The sequence below is a fragment of the Denticeps clupeoides genome, chromosome 5 (assembly GCF_900700375.1).
Source record: "Denticeps clupeoides chromosome 5, fDenClu1.1, whole genome shotgun sequence".
NCBI classification, from domain to species: domain Eukaryota; kingdom Metazoa; phylum Chordata; class Actinopteri; order Clupeiformes; family Denticipitidae; genus Denticeps; species Denticeps clupeoides.
The window spans coordinates 13,416,781-13,432,677 of record NC_041711.1 but is presented as its reverse complement, the minus strand read 5'-3'; the positions used below and the strand labels follow the sequence as shown (position 1 = coordinate 13,432,677).

General features: G+C 42.7%; 2 protein-coding genes across 3 annotated transcripts; one reads left to right on the top strand and one right to left on the bottom strand.

Moving 5' to 3' along the window:
- Nucleotides 1-826: 826 nt before the first annotated feature.
- btla (B and T lymphocyte associated) lies at nucleotides 827-4,373 on the top strand. 2 transcript variants are annotated; one of them, XM_028981085.1, is made up of 6 exons: nucleotides 827-1,173; nucleotides 2,881-3,204; nucleotides 3,295-3,324; nucleotides 3,445-3,570; nucleotides 3,654-3,697; nucleotides 3,775-4,373. In XM_028981085.1, exons 1-6 carry the CDS (start codon nucleotides 1,098-1,100, stop codon nucleotides 4,150-4,152), a joined length of 978 nt encoding a protein of 325 aa, XP_028836918.1. In that variant the 5' UTR covers nucleotides 827-1,097; the 3' UTR covers nucleotides 4,153-4,373. The 2 variants fall into 2 exon arrangements, with proteins under 2 accessions (XP_028836918.1, XP_028836919.1); XM_028981086.1 differs by lacking the exon at nucleotides 3,295-3,324.
- A 559-nt stretch (nucleotides 4,374-4,932) lies between these two features.
- LOC114790649 (OX-2 membrane glycoprotein) lies at nucleotides 4,933-14,796 on the bottom strand. Its single transcript, XM_028980878.1, has 8 exons — nucleotides 14,674-14,796; nucleotides 13,390-13,452; nucleotides 13,142-13,217; nucleotides 12,559-12,879; nucleotides 11,485-11,814; nucleotides 9,727-10,008; nucleotides 8,248-8,371; nucleotides 4,933-5,988 (listed from the first exon to the last, which is right to left on the bottom strand). Exons 3-7 carry the CDS (start codon nucleotides 13,209-13,211, stop codon nucleotides 8,268-8,270), a joined length of 1,107 nt encoding a protein of 368 aa, XP_028836711.1. The 5' UTR covers nucleotides 13,212-13,217; nucleotides 13,390-13,452; nucleotides 14,674-14,796; the 3' UTR covers nucleotides 4,933-5,988; nucleotides 8,248-8,267.
- Between the last annotated feature and the right edge of the window lie 1,101 nt (nucleotides 14,797-15,897).

Genomic DNA, 15,897 nt, shown 5'->3' with positions numbered 1-15,897 from the left:
CCACAGTGACCTAAGAAGTGTGAGATGAGATGACCCATGAACCTGCCCTTCTCCAGCAAAACCTCATGTGCAGTCACATTGTAAAATTAAATGCTACCTTGCCTTATTATTTTTAATTTTAAGAAGAGTACATATGATGGAGTATACAAAAAACATTTCATAAAACTGCTATTTTCTCTTGCAAAGTTTCACATTTCTAATGGATGACAATTTATTTTATTATTTTGCCTTTTCTGCAATGAAGACGAAGAATGGATTTCATGCATATTTTGTCATATTATTAGTTCATATTCAGCTTTGGTTCATTTCCTTTTATTTGACTGTGCCGAAGATGCTGCCATTTTACGCTTGTTTTAGAAACTTACTACTGCACTGCATGTGAAAGCTGAAATTGTTGCTTAGTGTTATGTGTTTTATTAAAGGAAATAACACCCTAAGCTGAATAAATGGTGTGATGCGTTTGTTATTTTGTCCACTGAACCACAATCAAATAGCTTATTTATTATGTGTGCCCTGTGGTGGCCGGGCGCCCCGCCCTGGGTGAGTCCCCTGCGCCCAGTGTCACGGGGTGGGCACTGGCAGCCACTATCCTGAGTGGGATTGACCGGTTATGGAAAGTGAGTGAGTGTGTGAGAGTAAGTTGGGGGTCGTGGGTGGTAGCCCTCAAATTTTGGACCACTTGCGTGTAGCTTCTGGCAGCTGCTGTCCCGTCATTACCACAGGGTGGCGCTGTTATATTCCGCACCTTAAATGTGTGTCAGTTGAAGGGGCTGGGTGGATGACATGCGGAAGGTAGGTAGGTTGAGAGGCAGTGCGTGGTCTGGATCCGGTTTGTAGGGCAGAACATGTGGAGGCCGGACTGAAACCTGAAAGAGAGACCCAGGCACGTGTGCCCGATAAATTCTCACTCTCACAGTGTGATGAGGAAGCTGTGGCTGCTGCATGTTCACCATCCAACCATCCATCAGCGTCTCAGGAGCTGCTGAAGACTGTCAAGTCAGTTCTCTTTTCCACTCTCCCTGTCAACGACTCGCTCTGCACAGAAGAAGACACCTTCTAGATGTTGTTGAAGGAAATCCGTCTCTACTGAAGCAGCCATGAGACTCTGTGGCCTTCAGACAGTCCTGCACCTCCTGACCCTGTTTCAGGTCTTTCTCAGTGGACGAGCGAATGGTGAGTTGGAAAACGTCTCAGAATTTATTGAATTGTTTGAGAAGACTTTCTATCGGGAATTTCACCCGATCAGGGTTTGAATATTGTTACAAAACTTACACAACCCTAAGAACGTCTGGGACTTCATGGATTAATGTTGTACATTGAGGTGAATCCCTGAATCCCTCCTTCATTTTATTGTATCCACGTGACAGCAGGGCAAAAAAAGTTCTGAATGAATTATAAACCATGGGCAATTATAAACATTTTAGAGCTCCCGAACCTAAAATTCCTTCAGTGTAATTTTTATTACTTGAAAATTTGACATCTTGTATAAATAAGTTACATGTTCAGTGACAAAAATATATATTTAAAAAATAAGTATTTTCACAACTTCTGATTTTCATCTGAAACAATTTTGGGTGGTAGTAGCCTAGTGGGTACTCGCCTATAAACTAGAAGACCCAGGTTCAAATCCCACTTACTTCCATTGTGTCCCTGAGAAAGACACTTAACCCTGAGTGTCTCCAGAGGGGGACTGTCCCTGTAACTACTGATTGTAAGTCACTCTGGATAAGGACATCTGATAAATGCTGTAAATGTAAATGTAATCTGAGTGGGACTCAGGCCGTTGGACCCACTGTTAGCAGGAATTCATGCAATCCAATTTCCGCCATTAATGAAAAAGCTACTAAATTTGCAATTAACTGCAAGGTTAGTGGAAATTCAGGGTCATTTGGAAATGTCCTTGTTTTTTGATAGACAACCACTGTTTTGTCGAACAAAATAACATTAAATTGTAAAAAAAAAATTAATAAATCCTTTGTTAATGTTGTAAATGACCATGGTAGCTGGAACAACTGAACAATGATGCCATGTCATATTATCAGGTTTTAAACTGGAAATGAACCTTGTTAATCATATTAAGACTGCACTGTAATAAATCTGTGAAGCGGTCTGCTAATTACTTTCAGTTTGTTTCAGGTATTTATATCTGCCTTCCATTTACTGTCATATTAAAAGAGATGTTAGGTGTACGTATTTTTTTTATTCTAACCCGGTCCAAATGACTGACAGAGCTGGGCACTCGGGTGAGGCTTGTTGCCTTAGATGTGGTCTGTATTGTGTTCGATCCCGTTTCACTTTTCCCATTACACAATTTCCCACACACTTTACAGACCACATACATTTACTGTTCATGAATGCTTTCAGTCAAACCATTTTTGTCACCTCCATTCAAATATCAATCTGAATCTTTCTCATCATTGCATGGATGTGGGTGAGCTGGAGTATTATGGTTTTTGATGGTGCAGATGAATGGAAATTTGTAAATGAAATGTGAGCTGTGGACAGCACCCCGCCGCTCATTACAAACTGTTCACTGTTAGCCTGTTGACAACAGTTTCTCAGAGGAGAAATATAGCCGTGACATGCACTTCGTTCTAAATATAAAGTCTGCCACTTTATATTTAAATATTTTATATATACTAAAAGATGTATACTTAGGTAACACACTGTAAAAATATGAGTCATATGAACGCATGTTGAGGTTAGAACTGAATTTACAGCCTGGTAACCACTTTAATAGAGAATATGACATTTTATGTTTATTTTTTGCAATGTTATGCAATGTTATGAATGGTCTACACATATACCAGTTAAGATGGCAACTTTCACATTATAACTTGTATGAGACTATTTTAAAATGTAATACAATTTATTTTTCAGATCTTTGTATACCTGAGTTCATGGTGAGACGGAACTCGAGGAGTGAAGCGTCTTTAATGGATAATGTGATTATCAAGTGTCCTATAACGTATTGTGATGCTGAACCAATTATCCTTTGGTGTAAAGTTACCGCTGGTAATGACTGCAATCGTTTTAATTCAACGAGTCCCTCTGACATACGATGGGAAAACACTGGAGAGAAAACTGGCACTTCAGTTCTGCAAATTACTAATGTAACCATGAAAGATTCGGGACTATACAGATGTAAAATAATGTCTGGAGGTATACATTTGACAAGTCATTCAATCACTGTCACTGTAGCAGGTAAGGATGGCTTCCTTTCACATGTATTATTTCGGCATAAAGCCAAAATGATTAATTACATGTGAGTTCTTGTAAATCTCAACTTTTCAGAAATAAATGTAAATAAGAACAAATCTAGAGGTAAGATCAGTATTTTGAGCCTCTCCAAACTGTCTTTTTAATTTTAAATAGATGTCAGCAATAAACTCCAAAATCAGAAATGTTAAGAATCCCACAGCATTTTTTGTTGCTTTGTCCTAGATATCTCTGAGGGTTTACCTGACCAGCCGGACTCACCGTTGCCCTACATTTACGTCTGCTGTATCGTAGCAGGGGCTGTTATCCTAGTGATCGTTCTGACATTCATCATTTTAAGACGCAAAGGAGGTATAACATGGCATTTTTGTTCACCGCTACTTTTTTTTTTTACACAAGTGGATAGAAAGCGTCATGTTTTTGGTGTTTGCCAGGGTCAAAGCGGAGGAGAAGGAACAGGAAAAACTCAGCAACTGAGGTAAAGCAGATATGAAGCTGGAACCGATGCTTCTTCTTTCGGTGGAAATTTTCTTTTCAGTTTTCACTTGTTTTCAGATTGCGAGGTTGCAGATGTCCAACCTGGTGTCGGCAACGCCTGACCTCCACGGCCACCATACATCTCGGCAGAATTCGGAGCTTAGCAAATCAAGTGTGCCACCCCCCAGCATCTATGAAAATGCCCCCCAAAGAAGGACATCCCAAACCAATCGCGTGTCAGGCGGTGGGGGTCTGCCCCCTAACAGGCATTCGGGCAAACGTGTGGCCGCCCCTTCGGGAGAGACTGAGCATTATGACAACAAATGCAATCTGGAGGAAGACAGCAGCCCTTTGGTTTACGCTTCTCTGAATCATCAGGCCACGCCCAGGGGACACGCCCAGCCTGCACAGGCCTCGGAGGATTTCTCAGAGTATGCTGCCATCCGTGTGTCCTAGAGGGTGGCTTTTAGAGAAAACTGAATGGGAAAATGAGAGATGAATGAGAACCCTCATAAGGTGGCTGCTGTACTTTGAGTGTTTCGGCATCAGTCGAATGCAAATCCACTATGTTCTGGGTAAAACCCACGGCAAGAGTTGTATACTTTTTATTAAATAATTAACCTGGAATCTACTGAATGTACGTTGATTACCACATAAATCCAGTTGTGGACAACTGATCTGTCTACAGATGTGAGATCTCTAGCTATATTATTTATCATGATACATGACTCTTAATCTTATTGCATTGTAAAATACGGGGTCACGTTGTGACAGCTTGTGCACGTCTGCAAGCTCGCATTGGGATGCAATGTGGAGAACTTCCTGTGCTTAGAACACAAAACCATAAGCTGACATGCACACACTGCAGACAGTCTCACATCCTGTTTGACAAATTGAAGTTTGTGGCTGAACATGAGATCACATTACAGTAAATCTGCATGACTGTTCCAGTCAGGGCAGTGAAATGTGAATTATGCTGGTTTATGCTCTCTGTGCATGGAGTACGATGGGACAGTTGACACACATATATGTATGTGAACGCAGGTGTATGTCTGCATTAATTAATTTACCAGTGTGGGTGCACCATCATATTTTTCCAAGAGAATGGAAATGTAACTCACACAATACCCCTAAATGCTAATCCGGCGCCCTCCCACAGACTGTCACGTGTGACATCTGATTGTACAAGACAAAGGATTTGATCTGTTTTTTTACATAGAAATAGCAGGAGAGCCATGGTCTTGTAAAGTTTAATATGCATTCTAACACAGACAGTATTGCTAGAGACCCTGGACTATGTGTAAGTGTAAATAAATATTGTGGTGTAACGGACACCGCTGTTAAAACTGGGGTCAGCAGGGTAGACAGCAGCAGCGAAAGACAACAAACAAGAAATGAAATTCAGTGTCAAACTGTGAAACTTATGAAAGGTTAACTGATCCGGCACCCGACCAGTTTCACTTGCTGAAAGGTGTCAGTAGGTGTGTGCGCCATGAGAAAACCTCCTTCCCCTCAACGGTGTTGATTTCCGTTCACTGGACAGAGGCTTCGCCATATTACTGAGCTGCAGGACAAATTTTCTATACATTTACACCAATACACTTTTTTTTCAGAATCACTATTACAAAACAACATCAAAACACTTCAAGGAATTTTTTAACATAAACAACTTAACGTTAGTATTTTTGCTAAATCAACTTCACTAAAGTCACTTACTTTTTCTATAAGGAAAAAATCTTATTTCAAAAACCATATTTACAGTGAAATGTACAAGGTTACAGTCTATTACAGTGAAAAGAAAAAAGGTAGGAGATCAGCAGGGGAGAACGGATTAGTCCTGGTGTATGAGAGTATATACTGCCCCCAAGTGTAATAACACCAACACAGCCTGAACGTGTGTGTCTGGTCTCTTATTGTCTGATGCTTTTATGCACCTTTTTCAAGATCACTTGTAGTGACTGCAATAATCCATAAAGGAATCTCAGATTTATCACAGACTACCAGGCACCGGCAGATTTCCTGCACATGGGTCTGGTTATTTGTTTTAAGATCTAATAATTATAACATTTCCGATCAGGCAAGTGGACGGAAATATTTTTCACAAAACTTTTTCTGACTGTACTGACCCACTGCTGTGTGCACATCATTATTCCACTAAAGATATGAATGACACCATATTTTGTATGAAAGGCAATGACTCATACTATCCACGGAGGATTTTTGAGAATGGGGTACATTACGATCCATTATAGCAGCTTTTTCCTCCAGACCAAGGTGATTCTGTGGAGAAAACTAGAGAGACAAAGAGAAGGGTGAGATTTTATCTTGAAGATTGTTTTAACACACATACTCATATACTGGTCTTGCTATAACTTACTATTTCTACATTGCATAAAAAAACAAAGACTCAAAAAGTGTGAAAATGTCTGAAAAAGTGAGGTTATGAGGTTATGTAATGGTTTATATTTAGGTTCCTCAAAGTAAAGTATAATTGGCACCCAACACGCAACAATGTACAGCGGATTAGTCTCAACAGCCAGATTTTTTTTATTTGCATGAAGCATGACTTCAGAATTAATTCATTAATTAATTCATCTACCTTTACATTTCATTTACAACATTTACATTTACAGCATTTATCAGACGCCCTCATCCAGAGCGATTTACAATCAGTAGTTACAGGGACAGTCTCCCCCCTGGAGCAACTTTTAGAGGTTCACAAACATAAAACCTCAGGTACATTTTCGCAATATTATATCACTAATGACTGCTAATCTGCTCATTTAAAGCAATGTAATCAGCAGCATCTGACAACATGTTCCCTTTCCCTCTGCTGGAATCGGAAACCCCTCCCTGCTCCACCACAGAAGCAGATGCCCGGCAACATGTGGCGACACATCAGAGAGGGCAAGTAGCACCCGCCTCAGGAAACGTGATGTTTACCAAGCGGGAATTTTGAGTTGCACAGGAGGAGAAACCCTTTGTGCCTCTAAGCCACCTCAGCCTTTTCCGCCTTGCCTGTAATTAGTGTTCTGCGAAACCATTCCTAATTGAATCAAGCCCTTCCAGTGGGATGACATCCCACTTGGAGAAGTGCAAAAAAAAAAATCGAATGTGTGCAGAATAAAGTCTGAGAAGCACGGTTTCAAAGATAAGAGCCCAACGGGAAGCAGAGACTCCCTCACCTTCCTGTGTTCCAGATAAACTTTGCCCAGAAACCATCTGACCATTTCAGAACCATACAGAACCAGTAGTTCTGTCCAAAACTGACCCTTTCCATCTGGTGTGGCTTCTGTTTTGTCATTTCATTTGTGATGACTGCATGACACACTTCATGTATGACATTAGTGATCATGTAGAAAAATCAAAAATTACACTTCTTGAGAACAATGTGCAGCCACAGAAAATAAGCAGCTCAAACTAAAAAAAAAAAAAAAGTCCTTTCCTGTGAAATACTTTTGGGTCCAGTGGCATTCTATCAAGCTCTACTTCCCCCTTTCATGGCCCCAATGTGAATTCGGCCACCCTGACGGAGTTTAAAGCGTTCACTGACCTGAAGGACTGTTCCCTCTGGATTTTTACAATTATCTACCAAGCTAACCAAAGAATGAAGCAAGGGGAGAGGAAACACACAGCAACGTACAGAAAGCTGAGACTTTTCACACAGTAAGCATCACTTGCCGGGCCAACACCTACACCTACAAACCGAACGCCATGAACAGGGTGTCATTCTGGGGTTTAAGGTCACTGAATGAAAGTCTACTGGGTGACGGGGTGTGATCTTTAACCCACTTTAACCCACACCTGTCATATATAAAATACATCTAACATATATATTCAGGCTCAGCTTTCCAGCTTAGCAGTAATATATACCATAGTATGGCCGCATAATATGACTCCCAGTTATATATAAAGCACCTTGATTTCAGATTACCAGGCAAAACTTTGAAGTAGCACTGAAGTATCAATTTCAGCCCACAGTGGTCAAGATATTTATATTCACAAAATTACAGTAAAGATGCGTAAATCTACAGAACACACATCCAGTGATCCATAGTTTCGAAACAAAACAAACCCAAAGTTGACACACCTACTCATTTATGGCTGACTATTTTTAAGATGAAGACTCCAGGTCATGAAATAACACACATGAGGTTATGTAGTAAACAAGAAAAATAGTAAACAAGGCATATTTAGTTCGCAAACTCTGTGATGACAGCATTTCACACTTCATCCAAGTTCACTCGGGCAAACGCCCCTCTCACAAAGTTGGCTATGTGATGACAGAGAGGACGCTGGAGAATCAGATTCATGGAACATACTATGAATAAATCTCTTTCCTGTATAAACAGCCTCATCTTAGCATCCGTAGCCTACATCGAGTAGGCATATAGAAACGTTTGACAGGATTTGAAGTGCCATTGGGCCACTGGGTTATAAGCTGACACACTAGATTTTACTTCCAGCACACATGAACTAGTCGTGGAGCATTTGAATGAAACTGTGGGTGTGACCTGGTGCGTCTTGTTTGCTGGTCTGAGCCTTACTAACCATGTGGAGATGGAGCAACATCACGAGCAGCAAGAGGAGCACTTGCAGAGACAGACGCAGAGGCAGAGGAGAAGCAGCACAGCTACACACACCATAATGATAAGAATGATGTGGGTGCGCCTGACTGTAAAACAAACCAGAACCACAGAATCAGGGAGAGAGAGCGATCGACATATAACATTATGGGTGCTGCTTTGACTATGTTGCTTACATTTACTATAGTTGTAGTCATTTGAAATATGATATTGAAAGTGAAGTAAAAGTGAAGTGATTGTCATTGTGAAACACTGCAACACAGCACACGGTGACACAACGAAACCTTAGTGAGCAGTGGGCAGCCATGACAGGCACCCGGGGAGCAGTGTGCGGGGACGGTGCTTTACTCAGTGGCACCTCAGTGGCACCTTGGAGTTTCGGGATTCGAACCGGGAACCTTCTGATTACGGGTCTGTTTCCCTACCCGCTAGGCCACCACTGCCCCTAAATGTAAAAATTTTAATTCTGGAGAATGACAGATTATTGCAGCACAGAGACATAAACACTGTTACAGAACGACAGCAAACTGGGGCCATTGTAGACAAAAAAATTATACTAAAAATTTCATAGAAAAAGTAATTAATTGTAGAGGAAAAAAATCCTCTGATATTTGCGTGGTTAATTTATGCTAATAAAAAGTAGGATATTGTCTGAGATCACAAAGACTCATAACCAACCCAACACAGGTACACTGTGTTACTATAATGAGTATGGAGTCCCAGTGAGGCATTGGTCAAGATATGACTTTACTTTTTTGCTTAAGTGGCAAAAATAAGTTTCAAATATTTTCTGACAAATTTAAGACTTTCTTCTAATATATTTACAAGGAAAAGCTTGAATTTAGTAGATGTACAGTACAGGCCAAAAGTTTGGACACACCTTCTCATTCGATGTGTTTTCTTTATTTTCATGACCATTTACATTTAATAGATTCTCACTGAAGGCATCAAAACTATGAATGAACACATGTGGAGTTATGTACTTAACAAAAAGTGGAGCCCTGGCCTCCACAGACACCGGACCTGAAACCAGTCGAGATGGTTTGGGGTGAGCTGGACCACAGAGTGAAGGCAAAGGGGCCAACAAGTACTAAACACCTCTGGGAACTCCTGCAAGACTGTTGGAAAACCATTTCAGGTGACGACCTCTTGAAGCTCATCAAGAGAATGCCAAGAGTGCAAAGCAGTAATCAGAGCAAAGGGCGGATATTTTGTAGAAACTAGAATATAAAACATGTTTTCAGTTATTTCACCTTTTTTTGTTAAGTACGTAACTACACATGTGTTCATTCATAGTTTTGATGCCTTCAGTGAGAATCTACCAATGCAAATGGTCATGAAAATAAAGAAAACACATTGAATGAGAAGGTGTGTCCAAACTTTTGGCCTGTACTGTTCTTTTAAAATATCAGTGTCTCTCAATATTAATTTGAATTCCACTCACTCTTATTCACTGCCACTGCGAGTCTGGATTCCAGGCCCTGATGGCGCACCAGGCATTTGATCGTTTTATCTTCAAACAGCCGTTCCTGCACAAGGATGGTGCCAATAACCAGCGTAGTGCCGTCTCCCTGCTCAAAGTACGAGGACACCGAAGGACCCACGGTCCGGTTGTCCCCTTCGACGTTCCACGTGATCTCTGAAGCTGGCCGGGACACTGTGGTACAGTTCACCTCCACGATGCCAGGGGACACAGGGACATGGCTCACCTCTGGTTTTGGAAGAACTGAAGGAGATAAAGATCTTTTTAGTCAGCTGTCATCTTGTGGAGGACAATAATACATTACATGCCACAGGTGGGAGTAGCAGAGTTCTCCATTAATCTCATTTTTGCTGGATAATCCCCGGGACAGTTCCAGGCTAGAATATGCAACAAGAATCACTAATGCAGGGGGGTAGTTCCGACAAGAGCGGTGGGTGATTCTCACGAGAGTGCTTGCGGTCTCACGAGAATCATCCAAGTGATCTGCTTCATCTTCTTCATCACTCTGAGGACACATGTCAATTGGATGGGGGCATCAAAGAAGACATGCACTTATCCTGTTAGACTGATGATTGTAATCAAACAGAGAGAGAAAATCCTAATTGAATCCACCAGCACGTGAAGTTATCAAGATTAGCACGTGATGTAATTACAGGTACGTGGTGATTGCAGGCAGTCTGGTCTATTTGTGGTCAGACGCTGTCTGACGTCAACTCCTCTGTTTGACAGAGCCAGACAACTGAGACATAGGTCACGTCTGTCTATCTCAGACGTGCTGCCTTTCTTCAATGAAAGGACAACAGAGTGAAGAAAAACACAAACCTCCATACAGGGAGGGTGAGAGAGGCTGAGAGAGAGAGAACTTCGTAGACGCTGTCTGTTTGGGGTTCAATGATGCATTTCTAATGACAAAAGCCATGCTGTTTGGCCGGCATTAAGCAAACGGAGATGCTGAAAAAGAGGCCCTCTGTCTGGGGAAACAGGATTGCACTCATGGCAACTGGCAGAACCCCAAAGGATCCCCCTCCCTTTTGGCTTTGCCACCACAAACCAGTATTGTGCCGTCTGTCAGAGCTGACAAATTGCTGGCGTTCAGGGTCGGGCTTGAACTGTGCGTCGCAACAAAGGCCACTTCAGCCAGCCTCCCCAGGTAGGGAAACACTACTGCGGTTATCGGAACAGCATCTGGGGCGCATGGATAATCAGTAGTTTGGGTTCCCAGTGTTTGGAGTGTTTGGAGGAGTGTGGGGTGAAACAAAATGTGTCCCAACCTTGCCAATTATATTTAGCCTTTTCCAACTGGATGAAATATGACAACTTATTTTCCCAACTCCTCCAACATGACGTTTTCCGGTGGGGCGCGAATGATGGTGTGCACACACACACACACACACACACTTCCTTTATAAAAGCTTCCTGTCTGTTGATGGTGAAGTATCAGGACGTTATTCATCATGCTAGAAAATTCCAAGAACAGTTAAAGCTCCCTCTGAGTAAAAATCCTGCTAGAATAATCGCATACTGTCCTAGCAGCATAAATAGTTTCCTCATAATGATACTGTATTATCACATAATTCACACCTTTTACTAATAATCTTAAACTATACTAATTAACACGAAGCTTTTCAATTATTACTCAATTATTACTGATTGTGGTTTATCAAGGGTCTTCAATGCAAAGCCTGCTCAATATTCGCTTGTGAGAGCGCGTGGACGTACCGTATACACTGATGCATGCAGTTGCGCTCTTTGCGCCATCTGGGTAGGTGTGGAACTCGCAAGTGTAGCAGCCTTCATCCTCAGTGCTGACAGGTTTGAGAAAGAGACGAGTTTCCCCCAGACTGCGACTCAGGCTGACGTGGCCCTGGTAGGCGTCCTGTATGACAGGTCGGCTGTGTCTGATGAAGGACGCCACTGTCGTGGTGTCACCCTGTTCTGCGGTTTTTGACCACAGGACCTGCCGTACCCTCTCTGCCAGGCCATATTTGCAGCTCAGACTGGCAGAAGTGCCACTTACCACCGTTTTATTCCCCTCCAGGTCTACCCTGGCTGAGTTGGAGACAAACAAAACATAAAATGTTCAGCCTATTAAAGGGAAAAAAGAAACCTTAACTAAAAATAGCAGTGCCCACCCACACAGAATTCACTTTCTAGACCACAGGTCCTACTAGTGCTTGTGTGAATCAAGCAAGGTGCCTGCAGCATCGTAAGTAAGGATGAAAGGGATTAAAACAGCTATCTGAAGTGTAGCCCTGTGTCACACATGTGGCATTTCAGAATCCAGAAACAGACAGTGATTCTTGGCTAAAGCAGCGGTGTTTGAGAAAGGAGGGACCTAGGATACCGCTCCAGTGGTACATTCCACATGAAGCACTTAATATTTATTTATGCTGGCATACTTCACATGTTAAAGCAAAGTCACGTGCCTTCCCTGCTACTGTGGGAGGGATCGAAAATACCAACTTTAGGGATCAGAGACCCAGTTTTGGCAGAAAATAAAAATAGGAGCCCATACATTGGAGACCAGTGGGTTCTGAAGGTTTGTATCATACAGATGTCCCCCAAACCCCAAGAGAGGTCTGGTCGAAAGACACCCACCTCATTTCATTTCCTGTTATTCCATCAGTGTCAGACCTGCTGATTAACAAGGACAACCGGCCATTTGGTCTCCGGAGGCCTTAAGAACATTTATCATTCAGTCCAACCACTGCCCAAAACCAGTGTCCAAAAACATCTCACTTTCCTGGCAGAGCTTCACGTACATCAGGGATGGTATGTCATAAATCATCTCACCCGTCACAGAGAGGCAGGTCTTTCCTTCCTGTGCACCAGTAGGGTAGATATCAAAGATGCAGTGGTAACAACCCTCATCCTGGAGCGTGGCTCTCTTAATGGTGATGGCACTGGTGTGGCTGTGGAAAGTGGCCAGCTCCACTCGGCCCACTCCGGTCACGGTGCTGGGGGTGCTCGCCAGGTACGACAGGATGGTGCGGCCATGGCTGTCTTGCCACCGCACCTGCTTCAGGGACTGTCCCGACGCTATGGTGACGTTACAGCCCATTATAAAGGGCAGGCCGGCAACAGCGTGGACATGCGATGGGGCAACAACTTCACCTAGGACGTCCCGAGAAAATGGAAAGTGACCAAAAACAAACCCACCACAGTTTGTTATTTAATACTATTAAAGATTTGATTTGCTATATTCATTAATATGATATAAAATGTGCTTCAACAAGGGCGTGTACACATAGAGAACCAGCTTCTTTTTTTTTTAACAGAATTGCACAGGTTATAGGTCACTTTAAACATCAAGAAGGTGTAGAAGTTATTTATAGCGCTCTCATCTTTTACGTAACTTTTATTTTATATAATTTACCTTCTAGTCTGGAAACCAACATCAGCAACAAACAGAGCCGTAGACAATGATGCAGAAGAGTTTGGCACATCTTAGTCTGCAAGAAAACCAGACAGAACAGTTAGTGCATCTGCGGGCAAAGAGTAACCCCGCTTACATTTTTACGAGCACAATATAATCTTAATGAGCGTTCGCTTTCCAAGGCAATTTCAGCTCCCGACACGAATGAGACGTGCGAACTGTGTCTACGGTGAGAAGGAGGTACTTACAGCGCAGCCTGGTCCCCCGCCGGTCTGACAAATATTCAGCGCGTCCCCTCCACGCTTCGTCCCCTGTGGTCAGGACAAAAACCACAACATACAAGCACACGGTGAACTTTTCCTGCCACACGCGTTCACCCTTTTCCCTGAAAGGTGGCACGACCTGACAAACAAAGCCGACTCTGTCCCAGCGTTCAGATGCGGTGGCGTAAAATTAACAAGCGCGGCTTCTGTTCAGAAAAGCAACTCATCACTCACTACCTGGGTTTCGCCAGCCTCAGCGGCCCCATGTCGAGCCCACGATCATCTGGCAAGCATCAGGCCGCGGCTTTGAAGATCTGAGCGCCAAAACGAGCCGTATAAAAGAAAGGTAACTTCTCGTCAAGACCAAAGGCTGTGGTAAAGTGACTGGTTTTACCAATTCACTGGAGGCCTTTTTCAAAAGAGAAAGGATGATAGATTGGCCATTTTTACACTTGTCACACAGCACAAGCGCTGCTCTTTGCTGTCAAGCGGCTTTTTAAACACATGTGGACGGACTCCCACGTTCCAGCTGCCAGGAAATCCAGTTTTCGGTGCCTCCGGGAGGCGCGTTGTGAAACTGGCTCGCAGGACCCACCCTCCAGACCTCAAACTAAAGGCTTTCCTCAGATTTACTGAGCTCGGTTGAGGTTTGTCTGTCTGGAACCAGCCCACTGTGTTACCCATTTTTCTGGAAAGTGGTTTCATTTTTTTTTTTGTTTGTTTTCTCCCCCCCAAACCCACAGTTTAAAAAAAGCATAAATCGGATGAACTACAATGTACGTGTAATGCGATTACGCACGGCTCTGTACGCAGGGATGCATTCTGAATATTAAACTAAACTTGACCAGATGCAGTTCAGTTCAGCACCCATTTAAAGACAATAAAAACTATTTGTTATATAGCACAATTAACTGGACGAACAATCACCGATCAGTGTTTTAAGTGTTAGTGTATTCACTTGTGGATTTTCTGCATGCAAACACCTGGAGCAACCTCAGGAGGATAAAAAAAAAACTTAAAATATATAGATATATTACCATGAAGACGTTGCAAGGTTGATCATAATCTTATTAAAATCACATGCATCACATATAATGTCGATAGACGGACTAAACAAACCTTCACGGGTGAACATTGACATTGAGTGAACGAAAGTGTTGATTAAGTGGACAAAGTGAAAGAAATGAGTTCCATGGTCCTGGTGAAACTACTGAGTAATTAACATGCAGCGCACACGACTTCTAAAAGCCGGTGGCAGTCCACGCTCACCCGTCAAAATGCCGCATAACGTCCGCCGAATCCCTGGAGCGGCGTCCGCTGCTGTCCCAGGACTCCTGCCCGACGCTGCGGGCTCTGGCTCGGCTCCCCTTCGCAGGCAACACGCCCCTGGACGGTCAGGGGGGTCGAGTCCCCAGTTTGCTCCGAAAACTGTGTTGCCAGATCCCAACGGGAGAATCACGCCGCTCGTCTGCAGGATGAGGTGAGGCAGGCGGGTGGCTTAAAGATTAAACTAATTATGCTCTTTTACTACAGGCAGCAACTGAGCGGTTCAGAATGGCATTACATTATGCATTATTCACTTCCTGGAAACATTTCCCAAACACTGCGATGGCCAGTACTTAAAAGGGACTTTATGATGGCAAATTAAATAAAAAAGCGGACTTGGCAACGCACGCCGAGTAGCTCACTAACGGTAAAACAGCGACACCCAGTGGTGAGAAAACGCCACGAAAACGAGTTCCACGAAATACATTTACCGCACAGCCCGAGGATGTCGATATTGCCCACTTGCTTAAATCATGTAGCAAAACGAGAAATGTTGTTGCAGTCCTGAAATTGGGGGGGGGGATTCAGTAGCAGTAATTTCACACCGAACCCATTAAAGAAGTAAGTAAAGCTTTATTGTCATGTCAACAATATACAGTACGTTTGAGTGAGACGAAATATCGTTCTCCGTGTATGTGCTTAGGATACAACAGCACACGAGATATCATTTTCATTAAAGACTCTTCTCCTTGTCCTTGTCCCATTAGCTTAATAACTCAGTACACAACTTTTAAATACTTAAAAGATACAGTGAGAAAGCAGGAAGTGAAACACTGCAGCACAGCACACAGAAATGTTGACACAACGAAATGTGTCCTCTGCATTTAACCCATCACCCTTGGTGAGCAGTGGGCAGCCATGACAGGCGCCCGGGGAGCAGTGTGTTCAGTTACAGTAAATAGAAAAGTAATATTTTCAGAATAGTTTGTGTATACAGTACAGGCCAAAAGTCTGGACACACCGTCTCATTCAATGTGTTTTCTTTATTTTCATGACCATTTACATTGGTAGATTCTCACGGAAGGCATCAAAAGAAATGCATTTTTGTATTTTTTTCTTTGTAGCTGTATTTCTTTGTTTTTCATTCATTTGCTAAATGTATGAGCAGTGAATTAAGTACATGAAAAAAAAAACCTGGATATTATTTTCTTCAGAATTAATAAAGTT

Coding starts and splice junctions, on each gene's coding strand:
- btla (XM_028981085.1), top strand. CDS start 1,098: ATGAGACTCTGTGGCCTTCAGACAGTCCTGCACCTCCTGACCCTGTTT. Junction 3,325..3,444: donor AAATAAGAACAAATCTAGAG/GTAAGATCAGTA, acceptor GCTTTGTCCTAG/ATATCTCTGAGGGTTTACCT. Junction 3,698..3,774: donor GGAAAAACTCAGCAACTGAG/GTAAAGCAGATA, acceptor ACTTGTTTTCAG/ATTGCGAGGTTGCAGATGTC.
- LOC114790649 (XM_028980878.1), bottom strand. CDS start 13,211: ATGTGCCAAACTCTTCTGCATCATTGTCTACGGCTCTGTTTGTTGCTG. Junction 12,880..13,141: donor GTTGGTTTCCAGACTAGAAG/GTAAATTATATA, acceptor GGGACGTCCTAG/GTGAAGTTGTTGCCCCATCG. Junction 10,009..11,484: donor TGCATGCATCAGTGTATACG/GTACGTCCACGC, acceptor TATCTCCTTCAG/TTCTTCCAAAACCAGAGGTG.